General features: G+C 46.6%; 1 protein-coding gene across 1 annotated transcript; it reads right to left on the bottom strand.

Moving 5' to 3' along the window:
- Positions 1-4,905: 4,905 nt before the first annotated feature.
- Positions 4,906-9,735, bottom strand: LOC134492140 (zinc finger and SCAN domain-containing protein 16-like). Its single transcript, XM_063296312.1, has 4 exons — positions 9,617-9,735; positions 6,862-7,744; positions 5,870-5,960; positions 4,906-5,678 (listed from the first exon to the last, which is right to left on the bottom strand). Exons 2-4 carry the CDS (start codon positions 7,645-7,647, stop codon positions 5,161-5,163), a joined length of 1,395 nt encoding a protein of 464 aa, XP_063152382.1. The 5' UTR covers positions 7,648-7,744; positions 9,617-9,735; the 3' UTR covers positions 4,906-5,160.
- Positions 9,736-15,632: the final 5,897 nt, after the last annotated feature.

The raw sequence follows: 15,632 nt of genomic DNA, 5'->3' as shown, positions 1-15,632 counted from the left end.
CTCCAATTGACACTGTGTCGATTAGGCCCCAGTTCAGCAATCTGATACGCCTCTAATGATTTGAGCCTGGTCCCGTGTGCCTCAAGGGAGAACTCTGAGCTAATTTGTTCAATGATCCATTTGTTTTCTTAGCTGTCCACGACATTCTCAGGAGGCTTCTTCAACAGCAAAGTTCAAAAGCATCAATACTCTTCCCATCCTGCTTCCTCAAAGCCCAACTTTTGCTTCCACAGAGCGTCCCAGGGAATGCCCTGGCTTGCACGATTCCGATCTTTGTAGCCATAGCACATCACAGCATCTGAATCTCTTTTCCAAGGGCTTCAGGGCTGCTCTGCCAAATGCTAGTCTGTGGCATACTTCTTGACTGCTGGTTCCTTTTGGTCAATATTCATTGTTTAAGCTGAGATCAAAAGTGTCTCAAAGTCACCCAATGAGCATCCATGGCTGAAGATACATTTAAATCTGGATCTTTTGGCCTTAGTCCAACATCTTAACCACTTGTTAGCTCTTTTTTAACATATGAGAAATAGAAAAGTATTAACTATATTTTGAGAAGTTCACAAGAGTTGAGAACCCGGATCGTAACAGCTCAGCTACACTTGTACTTTTGGTATTCTCCAGTCAGATAACTTCCAATAGAAGCCTAAGGCCTATATTCAAATTTTAGCTGCGGTAGTTCAAATTAACAAGCAAACACCATCTTTCCCTTCTCTGGTCCATCTTTTGCCTCTTTCTTTGACCTATTTGGTGGGCTCTTTTTAAATTCCTTGTCCCAAATTCTCTGCCTGGGCCTCCCCACTTCCCTAAATCCTTTAGACCGGGACTGGGGAATTTGAGGCCTTCCAAATGGTGTTGCTGGATCACAACTGTCCACTGGCCTTCCTGTTTGGGGTGAAGAGATTTGGAATTCCAGTAACATGAAGGGATTGGGAGTTTCAACATCTGGATGTCCATCAGTCTCCCATCTCTGCTCTAAGCATTCCCCACCCTACTTTCCTGGGAAAGCTCTCAGATTTCTTCTTTCCCTTGCTTGTTCTCTCGGTCGCTTTTTCCAGATTCTTCTCAGATCCGAACAGCTTAGCCAACGAGTGGAGTTTCCTTCTATGAAGCTACAGCTCCTTTGTCAACCAGATGCTGGTGAAATCCACCTAGAGATAGCTTCAGAATGGAGACTTCTCCCCATGGACTTTCACATGTCTCTTGGCATATGGATATCTATTTTTTTACATTTTTGCAGAGTTTGAAGGGAGACTACTCCCCAAACAGGAACATTCCTACACTTCCTTGTTTACATGGTTTTCAATAAGGTAGGAATCACCTTCAGTGGATTTTGTATGAGTGGGCCAGTTTCCCCTCATGTGGATGCGTTTGTCTTCTGTCCGGTTATAGCTCTGGCTGAAGGTTCTCCCGCAAAATGTACATTTATACGGCTTTTCCCCAGTGTGCAGTCTCTGGTGCCGAATAAGTTTGGACTTGCTGAGGAACTTTTTAGTGCAATTGGCGCATTTGTGAAGTTTCTCATCAGCGTGGAGCCTCTGATGCTCATGAAGGCTTTTCGGATGAATGAAGACCTTCCCGCACTCCACACCCTTCTCCTGCCTGCTGCTGCTCGTATTAATGGTGGCTCGAGCTGAGCGTGAAGACTTTATCTGATGCAGCAAACTGTTTCAGCCATAACAGTTCCCCAGTGTGTCCTTCTCTGCCTTGCAGAGAACAGATTTGGCCTTTTTGCTCCTTGACGTGTTCTTTTCCTGCAATTTCTCCAGCTTCCCTCCTTTGGTCAGCCAAAGGAGCACTTTTCCATCAACTCTCCCGAGATCTTTCCTATTGACTAATGCTCAGAAATTGCCCTGTGATCTTCTCATTCTCCTCCTTTGGGGAGCCAAAAGCAGCAGCATGGTCAACATAGCACCATGTTATGCAACAACCTAAGCGAGAAAAGAAGATCAGACAAAGGCCCACCTAAGTGAACTTCAGGCCTCTACAGCAGGCCAGCCCAATACTTCTGGGATATTTTCTCAAGAGGAACCTTAGCAGAATCCAGTCCTTGCTGTGGTGAAAGATGAAAGGTCCCCTGTGCAAGCACCGAGTCATGTCTGACCAGTACTTGCTACAATATGATTTCCTGCCAGCATAAAAGTGCAGTAGTCCTTGTTGAATGACGACTTGGTCAGCGACTGTTCAAAGTAACAGTGGTGCTGGACTTACGATGGGTCCTCAAAGTTGCAGCCGTCACACTGTCCCTGCTGTCATGCAATCGCAATTTGAGTGCATGTCCCATGGTCATGTGATCGCCATTAGTGACCTTCACTGCCAGCTTCCCACAAAGTCAATGGGGAAGCCTGAAAGAGGTTGCAAATGGTATTCATGTGACCACGGGATGCTGCAACCGTGCGGGATTCGGCTAACAATGGCGACCAGGACTGCCGCAACCGCTGTTGTAAGTTGGTGCGATCACGTGACACCGTGCTTTGTAACTGCATCACTTAGCGACAGAGTTGCCAGTCCCAATTACCATTGTTAAGCAAGGACTACCTGTATACATTCTCCAGTTCCATTGTGATATATTATGTGGTTTGTGACCGGCTGTCAAAAGGGGCTGTCCACAGAGGTGGGCATTTTTGAGGGGCTTGATTAGTTGATGGATCAGGAACGATATGACTGTCATGTTGTTCACCCTAATAAAGGGATCTCCTTTATGTATGTGTTCAACGAGTCCAGGTATTGCTGGATTGTAGGCATTCATTTCACATCCAGGTATTTCTGCTCTTTAATCTCCTGATTTTGTTTTTTTCTTCCTGGCACTTGGGGTGGTCTGTGGTAAATACGTAAATAGCCTAGGACCAGGAGTGAAAGACCAGTCGGGATCACACAACACGCCGATTCCCAAACCCCAGTCCATAAGCCACAGCCGCTGGGTTCATAGAGCATGCTAGTCCAATAGCTTAGATACCAGTGCGCTTCAGATTTCGAACTCATCCTTCCGTGTTCGCTAAAGGAAAGTTGTAGCTGAATAAGAGACCTTCTTTGATGCAGATGAACTTATGCTTGGCCTGAGTTTTGAACTGCTACACTACGTTTCACTGCAGATGGCACTGCTCAATGGCAATGTTTAAGGTACTCATGTTGTTCCTTATCCCTCCCCTGCCAGCATTCCCAATAGCGAAATTCCGGCATTACATTTAAACCTAGATCGGTGTTAACAAACCACTTGTTGTGTTTGCGCAACATGCTACGCCTAAACAACTCAAGATTATGGTTTTGCAGTGTCGCTCAACCTTGGCAACATTAAGATGGGTGGACTGCAACTCCCAGAATTCCCCAGTCAGCAAAATGGCTGGCTGGGGAATTCTAGGAGTTGAAACCCACCCATCGTAATGTTGCCAAGGTCGAGAAACACTGGAATGTCCTGGTTCCCACAACATGCTTAGAGAATGGCTGGATTCCCACAAGTGAACTTCTTGACCTGGTTGTAGTTCTATCTAGCCTCTTCTGCCAACCCAGCCACAGCTTTTTCTTAACACAAAGACAGTGATCAGACTAAAGCTGTTGGCTTTCGATGGTCTTCTCACCCAGGAGCTGGAAAGAGGAATCTGTGGACAAGAACTTTTTTTTTCCCGCTGTTGGATTGCAAGACTGAGTTAGGCTGCTTTGCTATGCAGAGTGGAGAGGTCCACTCTGCCCAACAGCCTTGACAGTGATTGATTGATTCGCCTAGCAGGCTTAGCTGGAAAATATGACATGACCTTTTAACGTGGAGAACTCCATTCATCCCAATCCCACTAACCCTACCTTTACATTAGCCTTGTCTTTTCAAGACTTCAAAGGGGCACGCAGTAGCTTTGGGGGCAGAAGACAGGTTCGGAGGTTCCTGTTTTTTGATTTCAAACTGGGAATCCTGCACCCTCTTTTCATACCCTTACATGAATCCTCATGAGGAATAAAAAGGAATTTTTCAGGAGGTGTACTGCACACCCAGCAGACTTACACCGCGCTTTCCTACAAAAAAGGGGAATAACTATTCTAAAGAGGGGTGTTAATTACTCAAAACAGATTTGAATTAAAGACTATAAGCATATATTTTAATGTGTGTAGGAAAAAAAGAGAAATGCTGATTACATCTAGCAGGCTCTGAACAGATAGAAGGAGAAAGCCTGAGGCCAAGTGGTAGCTTTCTCCCTAAACCAGTGTTTCTCAGCCTTGGCTACTTGAAGATGTGTGGACTTCAACTCCCAGAATTCCCCAGGCTGAGAAACATTGCTCTAAACTGCTGGCAGGAATAGCCGAAAGTGGGAGGAGGCGACAGACTGAGAATTAGAGAGAATTAGAGAGTTGGATAGGTTATGATTTGGTCCACAGAGACCCAGCTGATGTTTCTGCAGCTCTTCAAGCTACTGCCTTTCCCAAGGCTACAGAACGAAGAACAATCATTCCTCAAGTTCTGGCTGGATCTCCTTTTTCAAGGAGGATCCTCCGTGGAGGAGCATTTCCCTGTAGATCAGCATCCTCATCTTGAGACCCAGATGGTTCCAGCTCTGCTGGCCTTCGGGCAGAACGGACATTGGGCAGAATGGCCCTTGAGCTGTCAGGACGCACTCTTCCCTCTGTCTGCCAGCTGTTCCTCCTAGAATTTTATGCTGATGGCATTCCAAGGGTATATTGTCTCATAGTTATATTTAAGATTTTCTTTGGAAAACATGGAAACGCGTCAGCCTACCAAGTAAACTCTCAGGTTTAAGCTTCTGCATATACTTCTTCACTCTAGTAAATAACCCAAACTTAAAACTTTGCAATAACAAAGCTCTCTCCCAGTTGTCTTGCAACCAAGTTATGACATCCTGTCACTCAAGGAGGAGGTGGGAATGGAATGGAACCTGATCACAGTTGGTGTGCCCTCTCTCTCTCTCTCGTGCATCATGAGCTCCCCAAAGAAATCTGCTCACACTTTATGAAGCTCTGGAGGAATCCTCTTACGTGATGTATTTCTCGATTAACATTTCCCCGTGGTCCTAGTATTCCCCAGGATTCCCAACCCAGCCTGCAACATATGCTCCCTGAGAACAGTGAAGATCTGAATAGCAATCAAATCCACCCTTTTCAACTTGTTTATCCATGGTACAGTTTTTCTACGTGCCCGTCTTTTCCTGCCAGCTGTCCTTCCTACGTTGATGCTCCATACGCGTGAACAGTGCTATGTTTAATGAGGTAAGACTTCCGAGTGAACTTTTTTCCACAATCCGAGCACTCATGGGGTCTCTCCCCTGTGTGGATGCTCTCGTGACGTTTAAGATTTGACCTACGACTGAATCTCCGCCCGCAATTCAAACAGCTGTATGTTTTTTCTCCTGTGTGGGTTTTCTTTTGTTTAGCAAAGTTTGATTTATGGTAGAAGCTCCTTGCAATAACACTGGAGGTGCCATACTTCTGACCAGTGGGCATTTTGGGATGGCTGAGCTCCTTGTAACTTCCTCGACTAGGAACAGCACTATTACCCATTTCCTTGGGAAGAAATTTCGGCTGCCAAATTAGTCTGTCTTCACTTTGGGAAAGGTTTTCCTGCTCACCGAACTGAGCCACTTGGTCTTCTGTTCTCCCAGTGAGCATCTCATGTGATGCTACAGGCCCAGAATTCTCCAGCGCATATTTCTCCATCTTGTCAACACATCTAACCCCTTCACCTACGGAGAAATGAGAAAATCCAAAATAGAAATCTAAGCAAAAGCTTTTGGAGCTATTTGGCATCTTAAGGGATGATAATGGGGAGGGAGCTGAGGAGGGAAAGGGACGGAGTTAAAAATCCACCCAAAGGAATTGCATTGCATCCAAATATTGGAGCACTGGCTTCAACTCATCCACTTGTATCACTCACCAGCATCTCCAATGTTCCCCTCATGATTAGCCTCCCTGAACAGTTGTCCCTTCCCACAATCCTCTGCAGCATCCCTCACTTCCTTGAACATCTGGAAACAGGAGAAAACATCTGTTTCAACAAGGAGGGGAGAGAGATGGGGAAGAGGGGCATTGCAAGGTGATGTCCACTGAACAGCTAGGATGGGGTAGTGGGGAAGATGCTGGACTAGGAACAGGGAGACCCAGGCTCTATCTCCCCTCAGCCACAGGGATTTACGAGACGACTTTGGGCCAGTCCCTCTCTCTCAACCCAACGTACCTGTAGAGAGTCAGAAAGATTTGCAGGAACCGTTACCTAGGCAAAAGGGGCTGAAGCATTTTTAAGTCCAGAAAAAGGTAACATTCAGAAGTAGCTCAGGCAGACCCCTCCCTAATTCACTGAATTCTGAGGAGGAAGAGGAGGAGGAGGAGGAGGCACAGCAAGTACCCAGGTGGTATTTTCTATAGTGAGTCTACGATACTTCCCTGAGGACCTATAATGGTCTGCGGGAATATCCTTGAGAGACAGGAGGAAGAAGAACCGCAGCTAGGCTAACAGTCAGAGGTCAGCCAAGAGGCCTCTCAAGTCTTCTCAGGAATGGGGGAGTGGGAAGCTGGGAAGCTTCTCAGGAGGGACCCTCCCTACCCCCTGGAAAGTAAAGGCAAGGGGGAGAGATGTGCTTTTAGACTTGCAAGATTCTGTTACTGTGACCTTACAATAAGGCTAGTGTTAGTACTCATGGTTTTGGTTTCTTGTCCGGACTACCCTGAAGGGCTGACAGGACCGTGCCCTGAGACCATAGTAGGTAACTGCAGGTTCTGGGCTCAGCATTCTCCCAGACCCTGAATTCTTTTGGTGGCATTGTGGTCAGTCCCAAAGGCTGGCTCACGTCTCCTGCGTTGCATTCCCTCTTGCTCAGTCTGCAAAGCAGGGGCTCAGCCTTGCGGCCCACTGCATCTCCCTGCAGTTACCTGCTGCTCCTGCTGCTGAGCTTCCTCTTGCATTTGCAGAAAATCCTCGGCCAAGGACACCGCCTGGGCGCAGGTCTCTGGGCTGTTTCCTCGGACCCAGCTCTGGATCTCGGCAGGCAGGACGGCCAAGAACTGTTCCAGGATCAGCAGCTCCAGGATCTGCTCCTTGGAGTGGTGCTCAGCCTTCAGCCACTGATGGCAAAGCGCCTGCAGCTGGCTGTACGCCCCCCGCGGGCCCTCGGCCTCCTGGTAGCAGAAACGCCGGAAGTGCTGGCGCTGCTTCTCCCGGCTCAGGGCATCCCTGTGCAAGATGGCCGCCTTCACTTTCCCATAATCCTCCCTGTCTGGCCTTTCCAGACTGTGATAAGCTTGCTCGGCTTCTCCTCGGAGGGCGGGCAGCAGCCGGGATGCCCACTCCTCCCTGGGCCACTGGCAGGCCTTGGCTACCTGCTCAAAGGAGGCCAGGAAGGCCTTGGCATCATCCCATGGCGAGGGCTCCTCCTGGGCCAGTGACACAATCCCCCGGGGCTGCTGGGATTCCGCCATCTTCAAGAACTCCTGCCATTGGGCTTCCCACTGCTGAGAGAGCAGGTCTGGCTCCTGTTTCACCAGTTGCTCCATTCCCTCAAGCCCCCTGAAGACCTTCCCGTCTCCTCCCAGTTCCTCATCTGGTTTGGAGACCACTCGTCCTGGATCCTGTCTTTTGAATCCTGGCTGCATCCATTTCTCCAAAGCAGCTTGCAACTGCAGGCTGAATCCCGTCCTGGGCACCTCTCTGTCGGCCATCGGCTTTGTGACAAAGGATACCTCGATCTTTCCACCTAGACAAGATTTCTCCTGTCTGGGAAACCTGAAGATGGTTGCAAAATGCCTCTCTGGCCTCCTACGGGGACAAGATTCCAGTGCCTCAGTTTCCCAACGGATACATAACACTTCTAACAGGTGCCACCTCTCAAGTCACTCTTCTGTACTTTCCACAGGAGAGAAACAGGTGGCCAGCTCCTGCAGTAAAGAAGTATTTAGGAAGAAAGTAAGAGATTGCCTTCGACCCAGCCAAGTCCTTTGCTTCATTGGGCCGGAATTCCCTCCTTAGAGAGGAATTCCCCGGGATCTCAAACAAATAGGTATAAGATATTTTCCACCCCCTACTTTTCGATCCAAGTCTTCCCAGCCCCAAACAACGTTGGAAAGAACGCATATAAAGGGGACCAGGACTCTGCCTGTCCATCAGCAAGATAACTCTCTGGAAACTGAACGGAATGGGATCAGATTTGGTATGGCAGGAGAAGCCAGCAAAAGAAAGTTTGAGTTCAAACATAGGTCTGGCCTGGGGTTGCAGAAACACCCCCCCCCTCCGAAAAAATCCGGTGTATCCCTACGGGACAGTTGGTGGGACAGTGGCTCAGATGGCTGCCGAATGCTCCATTCTAAGGCCCTTCCCAGTCACTGCTGGAAGAACGGGAATGCGTTCCGGAAGCCATGTGCCATTGTTTGAAATCAATGGGTCCTGCCAAGGTTTGCATGGGGTAATTCCTGCAGGCGAAATACATACACACTCGGCGTACGAACCATTCGTTCGAAGTTACAATGGTGCTGAACAAGTGGTACTTATGACCAGTCCTCAGAGTTCCAACCATCACAGCGCCCCAGTGTCACGGGATCGCAATTTCCAACATTCCCTGCCAGCTTCCATGAGCAAAGTCAAAGGGGAAGCCAGCAGGAAGTCATGATCGTGTGAGGTCCTCCCTTAATGACCCACACAACCCTTGCATAAGGATGGCAACCGGGACTGCTAGAACTGCTGTCGCTAAGCAGCGCAGTCACACGAAGTCGCATTGCTTAGTGACAGCAATTCTAGTCCCAATTGCTGTTGTAAGCTGAGGACTACTGATACAGAATGCCGTGCTTTTAAAAAAATGCAACATTGAAAGGTACAAAAAAACTGGGCGACACCCAGAGGCTGGGGAATAGCAGCCACCCTTCGGGGAACCTGAACGGTATTTAAACTGGATGGAAATAAATTCGGAGCTGGTGGTAGGAAAACATTTTTCTCCCCAATTTCTGCATCACCAGAGGACGCTGGTGCTTCTAAAAATTAGGGACTGTAGTGAAATAGCTCACTGGCACAGGTCAAGGCTGAACAACTGTATTTGCACAACATCTGAACCTTGACAAGTCTTTCGGGGCTTGGCATCTCATGCAAGGTCAACCCCTTTGGATGAGGTTAGGGTTCAACGCACCAGCTGAACCCAGAACAGGAGCATATTTTCTTATTTTCCTTCAGAAGCTCAAGGGGGCAGAGAAAGCGCCCCAGCCTACATCGCCCCTATGAAGGAGGGCGAGCTATGAGGGAGGGGCTGGCCCAGAGTCCCCCCAGGGAACTTCCATGGCCCGGGGGGGGCGGGACTAGAACTGGGTCTCCCCACTCCTTCCCCCCACCCCACCCTGGCTCTGAGGCTGAGAGGGAGGGCCTGGCCCAGAGGCCCTCAGGCAGCTTCCGCGGCTGGGGGGGACCAGACCCCGGGGCTCCCCACTCCTAGCCCAGCCCGCTCCGTGGACGTCGCCCCTCGAGGCTTCGGGCTGCAGCTGTGCGACACCTCTGGGCTGCGAGGAAGTCCCCGGCCATGGGTTGCGGCTTGAAAGCTTGTGGGCTTCCCGGAGAGTCAGTCCCATTGAAATCAATGGTGCGTCTTTCCGGGATATTTCCAGGATACGCACAGAACCCTAAAACGCCCCCCCCCCATCTGTCACTCACCCGGATTCCTCCAAGGAGACCCCTGAAAATGAGGAATCTCCAACTACAAGGAGGTGGAATTGCTCCAGCGAGAAACATTGACCAAATCCAGCTGTTTCCGTGGGAGCGGTCTGAGCAGGAAGGGGTTAGTCTAAAATATTCACACGGGCGTTTAAATTGCACTTCCCAATTTTCCGATTGGCGCTTCACGAGCTTTTTTTTCGTCCTCGGTAAGGTTTCTGCCAAGCCCCCCCCCGACTGGGGTGCCAGTGTGGAAAGGGGGATCGCTTTTCTTCTTGCACCCCCTCCCTTCGCGGCTATGTCGTTCTCCTTTTTCTTTGAAGCCCCTCCTTTGCTCAGGTCGCACTTGCAAAAAGGATAAAAACGAAAAGAAAAAAGCCTCCTGTGTAAGGTGCCCCTGGACCCCGCAAGGGCTCCTGGGAAATGTAGTCTTTCGCGGCAAGAAAGCTCCTGGAGCTTGCCTGCAAGTGTCTTTTTATATTTTTTAAACAATAAAGTATTTTTAAAATATTATTAAGGAACTATAACAAAGGCAAAAAATAGTAACACAACAGTGGTGACACAATGAAGCAATTATATATTATAGCGATTGATGACAGTCTGTTTGGTGCTGGGCTAGCAACCAGAGGACAGCGAGTTCTAGTCTTGCCTTAGGGGTGAGGTGACCTTGGGCCACTCCCTCTCTCTCAGCCAAGCTTACCCCACAGGGTTGTTGTTGTGGGGAAAATAGGAGGAGGAAGGAGTGTTAGATATGTTCCCCACCTTGGGTTATTTATAAACATAATAAAGGCGGGATAGAAAATAAATAAATTAATTAAAATAAATTAAGATGTAAGGGGTGGGGGAACTAAAAAAGTGATATCCATACAATATAAAACTAGTTCAGCCCTTCTCCAAATCATTTAACTAGACCAGTATTTCTCAAACTTGGCAACTTTAAGACAGGTGGACTTCAACTCCCAGAATTCCCCAGCATACTCCATCTTCTTATTTTCAAAATCAGGGGTGTCCACAGATGGTTGCATCTTGACTTCTTTGACCCCCAGCCCCCCAAAATATCCTTGGAAGTGGATAGATTTTTATGTCATATCCATTTCTACAATTAAGGTTAGTGGTACCGTAATCTGTTTAAAAGTTTGTTATAAAATTCTTTTGGTCTGAAATTATTTTTCCATTTCCACATAGGAACGGGGCAGAGATGTGCTTTCATTATATTTAGACAAGTGGTAAATTTTACACTATATATATAGGGAGAGACATAGAGAGAGAGAGAGAAGACTAGAAGGTTGGATCTGTTTTATGTGTGTGCGCGTGCGTATCAAGAAAAGGCTAGAAGGCTGGATCCCTTTAGCTTGGAAAAAGGGAGAAAGGAGGGGGCAGGATTAAAATGAGCAAAATCATACACAACAAGTAGAAAGCGAAGAGGGAGCCGTTCTTCACATTCCTGGACCGGGGTCATCTGTGCAGCTGGTTGGAAGGACATTTAAGAGACAATCGGAAAACTGATTTCTACAAGGTGAGGGGGTGGCTATGAACTTGGCCAGCTTCCAAAGGAGATGGGCTATATTGCTGGATGCCTGCTCTGTCTGTCAAGGGCTGCTGATCTGGAAGACTCCCTGTGTCAGTCTCGCGAGATAGTCCAGCAGGAAGCATGCCCAGATGCACTAATTCGACTTTATTGTAAGGTTACATCAGCAGAATCCTGCAAGTCTGAAAGTAGATTTCCTCCCTGTCGCCTTTACAGCCGAAGAAACTGGGGGGTGGGGTCCCTTCTGAGATGTTAGCCATGCCCCCATTCCTTCTGCGGGCTCAGCTGCCTCTTATCGGAACCGGTCCCCTGGCTGTGGTCTCCCAAGGCCATTCTCACATACTGTTACACTCTGGTATCCCTGAGTTTGGGGCAAGAGACCTCCAAATACCAATTGGCACCTCTTCTCCAGGGCTATCAGATGGAGCTGCAAAACTCCAAATGACCACTAGATGGTAGCAAAAAAACAGAATAGCTTTTGGATTCTGGCAACCTGGATCTCAGGAACCTGTGTGAAAGAAAGAGCTGCACTAACATAGATCTTGGCCAGATGCAGCAGGGCTGTTAGACTCAGTGTGTTGAATGCATTGTGAGAACCAGTGGTGAAGGGGCCAGACTAGGAGCAGGAAGACCCAGGTTCTGGTCCCCCCTCTGCCACGGGGGGCTCCCTGGGGGATTGGTCCTTCCCTCTTAGCCCCAGAGCCAGGGTGGGACAGTGGGGAAGGGGCTGGACTAGGAGGGAAGAGACCCAGATTCTATTCCTCCCTCAACCACAGAAATTCTACTATGTTGTTTTGACTCACTTCCCAGATACTCAACTTCCTCTCCTAGCCCACTGTGTAGCAGTTAGCAAACATTCCCTGGGCACTGACCACGCTGTCTTCTACAGGGATTCCACTCTTGTTTAGGGTTTCTTATTGCCTACAAGAGGGCTTCTCAACCTCGGCAGCTTTTAAGATGTCTGGATTTCAACATGCTGGCTGGGGAATTCTGGGAGTGGAAGTCCACACATCTTAAAGTCTGAAAAACTTTTAAACTTTTTTTGAAGTTTTCAAACCTTTAGAGTTTGCAAAACACTGCTCTATGGGAACCTCTTATATTTTTACTGGTATGTAAGTATATTTATATTGGATTGATTTTATTTTGTACTGTTTTTATTGACTGTTATTTATTATCTGTAAGCCGCCCAGAGTTGTGTACGAGGTGGGTGGCAAAAAAATTTGATAGATAGATAGATAGATAGATAGATAAGATAGATAGATAGATAAGATAGATAGATTAGATAGATTAGATAGATTAGATAGATTAGATAGATAAGATAGATAAGATAGATAGATAAGATAGATAAGATAGATAGATAGATAGATAGATAGATAAGATAGATAAGAGAGATAAGATAGATAAGATAGATAAGATAGATAAGATAGATAGATAGATAGATAGATAAGAGAGATAAGAGAGATAAGATAGATAAGATAGATAAGATAGATAGATAGATAGATAGATAGATAGATAGATAGATAGATAGATAGATAAGATGGATAGATAAGATGGATAGATGATAGATAGATAAGATAGATAAGATGGATAGATGATAGATAGATAGATAGATAGATAGATAAGATAGATAAGATAGATAAGATAGATAGATAAGATAGATAAGATAAAAAGATAGATAGATAGATAAGATAGATGATAGATAGATAGATAAGATAGATAAGATAGATAGATAGATAGATAGATAAGATAGATAGATAAGATAGATAGATAGATAAGATAGATAGATAAGATAGATAGATAAGATAGATAGATAAGATAGATAGATAGCTAGATAGATAAGATAGATAGATAGATAAAGATAGATAGATAGATAAGATAGATAGATAGATAGATAGATGATAGATAAGATGGATAGATAAGATAGATAGATAAGATAGATAGATAGATAGATAGATAAGATAGATAGATAGATAGATAAGATGGATAGATGATAGATAGATAGATAGATAAGATAGATAAGATAGATAGATGATAGATAGATAAGATAGATAAGATAGATAAGATAGATAAGATAGATAGATAAGATAGATAGATGATAGATAGATTAGATAGATAAGATAGATAGATAAGATAGATAGATAGATAAGATAGATAGATGACGTGCCTGTCTCAGCTGAAAAGGGGAGGTAGCAACAGTCCCAACTGAGCCCTGGAGCCCAGCCTAATATGATCTTGCACCCAGTGATCTCGGGGGCACTGCCCCTGGAAACCTCTCGAGTATCTCCAGTGACAAATGCCACCCCCCACCCCTACCCTGGGGTCTCAGCTGATGCCACATCCAAAACCCAGCTGGGCACATCTCTTAGAAGGGGACTTCCCTCTCTGGACCAAGCCGGGTTTCGGTAATACACGTCAGCCCTCTCATCCTTGATCAAGTCGCAGATGAGGACAGCTTTGTCACAGGCCGACCTGGCATTTACCAGCAACAGCTGAAATCACGGGGCATTGAAGGTCTGAGAACCGGGGCCTCCAATTGAGATCAGGGGGCTGGAATGTGCCACAGAAACCACACACCTCTGGTGCCTTCCCTGAAGGCAGCCCGCCCTGCCTCCCGTCGTAGCTCCCACTACCCAACACTGTGATGTTACAACCTGCCCCCCCCGACTCTCCCCCCCCGTCCCCTCCCCTCCTGGCTGTGCCCAAGCCCAAGCACCCCCCCATCAGATCCATACAAAAACACTTTACACCTAGAGACCCCCTGAATCCCAGCGGTGCTTCTGCCAGGAAGTCCCTAAATGCATTTTGTTCTTTGGCAAATCACAAAGAAAAATACCTTTTTCTTATGAAATAACATTTTATTTACATATATTAGAGCGTATTATTGAATCAGTCCTTGAGACAGCTACATTCCCTGCTTGCTAATCATTGCACTGTTTTTATTTTATCTTATTCACTTTCTATGGCCACCCATCTTGCAGAAGCAACTGCTTCCCGTCTCGTTTCTAAGCCGAGTTCACTTCATTTTCTTAACTCATCCCCTCTTTTTCCAGCATCTGGGATCAGCCGCGCTACTTTATGCAGCCCAGACTGAATGAGTTTTTAATATTGCATATTCCTGTTTCCATATCCAACACCATCTGAAGGCTTTGCATCTTTCCGTCCCATCAATCCCCTTTGCTTTGCACGTAGTACTACAATTCCCTCTTTTTCAGGTAAGCAAACCTGGCTTCAGATCAGTGCAACTCACCCCCAAGAGAAAGACCACCAGTTTGCATTTGTAAACAAAAGAATCAAGGGAACAGAAAAATAAAATAAGAACAAAATGATAGGGGTTTGCAAAACAATAGAGACTGAAGGCCGCTAATATGCCAGGGAGCTGTAACAGAATTCCCAGGAAGAAAACAGAATCTGGTGGTTGGAAACTGGAACAGGTGGGATGATGCCCACTAGAAAATGGATTATTTTGATAAGTAGGCTAAATGTGCGATATGAACAGCCTCAGAAAACAAAAAGCCATGTTCAAAGGACTCAACCCTTTGTATGGTGGAGGCTGAAGGAACAGCATGTGTTGTGATTGTTGGTCTCCAAGGGACTCAAGGATCCTGCCTGTGATGCAGAAACACGAGAATCAGTAGGCCCAAAACATCTGGTCCTTTTTTTCCCATTATGGGAAAAACCTTTAAGGGAGTAAATTGGGCGCTTAAGACTCTGAGAGGTCTACTGGATGTCTTTGGCACAAAAATTGCACGGCCCACAGTGGATGGGCTGGCTGCCACATTTGCCCAGGCTAATGCTGGGGGCCTCTGAGGGCTGGAGAGACGGGGCAGGGAGCTGTGTATGTCCAAAGGTAGCTGAAGACTCCTTGCTGTGGTCCAAAGCGCTGGGGAGAGAGGTTTTTACCAGTGATCTGAAAACCTTTCAGCTGGAGATGACTAAGCTCCAAGCAGGGATGAACCAAAAAGTCAAGATTAAAAAAAAAAAAGGGGGGGGAGGGAGGCTTCAACTGCCCTCATTTTGATACTTGTTTTATCGCTCCTGCCCCCAGGCCAATGCAATGGCTCCAACTCTTTTTTTTACATCCGTAGAAGGCAGTGGGTGAGCTTGAAGGCTGCATGAGAGTTTCACCATAGTTAAACTTAAACCTATTTCACAATAGGCTAAGACAAGAGCAGGCAACACAAACACAAACTTTTCCCTTGGATCCAGCAGGCTTCCTTTTGCTCCTGAATTTTTGAAAAAAGTAATTTAAAATTGATTCAATTTTAAAAATTGAAAAAAATGAATAGAAAATGCTTTTTTTTTTTGCCACGCCACCTTTGTATTCCACAAATGTCCCATTGATATAATTGAAGATCTGGGGTGGGAGGGCTGTGGGGCGGTGCAGGGTTATTTTCCTTTTTCGAAAAAGCACTTTTTTTTTTTTTTTGGCCACAGCTGGCATTTGGTGAGGGCAGCACACCCAGATGCTCTCAAAATTCAAACTATGTC

The sequence above is a fragment of the Candoia aspera genome, chromosome 2, assembly GCF_035149785.1.
Source record: "Candoia aspera isolate rCanAsp1 chromosome 2, rCanAsp1.hap2, whole genome shotgun sequence".
In the NCBI taxonomy this organism is placed as follows: Eukaryota; Metazoa; Chordata; class Lepidosauria; order Squamata; family Boidae; genus Candoia; species Candoia aspera.
The sequence above is the reverse complement of the archived record's forward strand: the minus strand, read 5'-3'. Positions and strand labels throughout refer to the sequence as shown.

Excerpts from the sequence above, each read along its gene's own strand:
- LOC134492140 (XM_063296312.1), bottom strand. The coding sequence starts at position 7,647 with ATGGCCGACAGAGAGGTGCCCAGGACGGGATTCAGCCTGCAGTTGCAA. Across the intron at positions 5,961-6,861 it reads CTCAGCAGCAGGAGCAGCAG|ATGTTCAAGGAAGTGAGGGA; the intron begins GTAACTGCAGGG and ends TCCTGTTTCCAG. Across the intron at positions 5,679-5,869 it reads GGGGAACATTGGAGATGCTG|GTGAAGGGGTTAGATGTGTT; the intron begins GTGAGTGATACA and ends ATTTCTCCGTAG.